At 65.0% G+C, this 1,217-nt stretch overlaps 1 protein-coding gene across 1 annotated transcript in view; it reads right to left on the bottom strand.

Moving 5' to 3' along the window:
* Nucleotides 1-654: 654 nt before the first annotated feature.
* Nucleotides 655-1,217, bottom strand: part of CACTIN (cactin, spliceosome C complex subunit) — a gene marked incomplete at its 5' end in the record, with an annotated part of 4,900 nt that continues 4,337 nt past the window's right edge. The window contains 2 exon segments of the mRNA XM_008949154.1: nucleotides 655-760; nucleotides 762-1,140. Coding sequence (XP_008947402.1) covers nucleotides 655-760; nucleotides 762-1,140 — 485 coding nt within the window.

Here is a 1,217-nt window from a genome sequence, read left to right as displayed (position 1 = left end):
TCAGGCACAGAAGCCAGACTGGCTCCTGTAAGGAGATATCCCATCCAACACCCCCTTCCTCCTCCTCCTCCTCAGCTGATGCCTTGCAGCCATTGAACCCTTCCATCCGGCAGCCAGGGTCGAGGGGGTGGCGACGCTCCCAGCCTGAAGAGAGCCAGAAACGGGCCGGCAGGGGGATGGGCCCAGGGAGGTCTGTGGCACTGGGAGCACTGGACTTGTGGAGCAAAGGGCGCTGCGGAGCTGGGGAGCTGGACAGCTCTGAGGGGAGTGTGTGGGGCTGGGAGGGGGACAGCGTGGGCAAGGGGAGCACACAGGGCTGGAAGAGGGCTGACAGCCCATCCTGGAGGCATGGGGGCAAGGACACCACCCCAGCACTGCCAGCCCCTAGGGGAGCTCCCAGCGTGGTACTGGCTGGTGAGGACATCCAGGAGAGCCACAGGGTACCACGCAGCGTGGGGCGCCCATGCACAAGGACCCCACGGCTTAAAACAACCCCTATTTATTTGTACCAAAGTCTCAGGGTCCCTCGGGATAAACACAAGGACAGGGGAAACCTCCAGGAATCGGCCCCTTGGGCACATCCCGCGACGGGGGAGGAGATCTGAGCCCCCTGCCTTGTGCCAGGAGTCCAGGGGGGAGGAGGGGGGCGGCCCCTCAGCGGCGGTACCGGTAACGCTTGAAGTGGAACCAGAGCTGGAAGATGCCGTTGGCAAACTGGCAGCGGAAGCCGTGGCGGGGGGGAGAATCCCACTCCCCGTTGTCCGTAGGCGATGTCCTCGTAGGGCGGCCCGGCGTGGAAGCGCAGGATGGCGAAGTCCTTGTTGTCCTGGCAGGCCTCCAGGAAGTACTCGGGCGTCGAGCGCTTGTCGATGAGGTCGGGGTAGAAGATGTTGAACTTGTAGCCCTGCACGATCTTGGGCGGGGGGTTGTCGAAGTCGTAGTGGGTCTGGTTGTACTTGTTCCACTCGAAGCCCGTGTGCACGCGGTTGAAGAAGCGGGGCTTGCGGGGCCGGTACTTGTCGGCCCACAGGTAGGCCTTGCCCGTCAGGGGCATCTCCACGCTGAACTGCGCCTCGTCCGCCCCCATCCCCTCCTTGGCCTTGCGGAAGAAGATGTCGTCGGCGCTCTCGGTGGCGTCGCCTGGAGGGGGGGAGAGGGGAGAAGGGGGAGAGGTGACGTCGGGTCCCGCGGTGCCAGCCAGGCCTGGGCCGTGGGGA

The sequence above is a fragment of the Merops nubicus genome, unplaced genomic scaffold (assembly GCF_000691845.1).
Source record: "Merops nubicus isolate BGI_N331 unplaced genomic scaffold, ASM69184v1 scaffold27881, whole genome shotgun sequence".
NCBI classification, from domain to species: Eukaryota; Metazoa; Chordata; class Aves; order Coraciiformes; family Meropidae; genus Merops; species Merops nubicus.
Note: the sequence above shows the minus strand (reverse complement) of the source record. Positions and strands in the feature narration are given on the sequence as shown.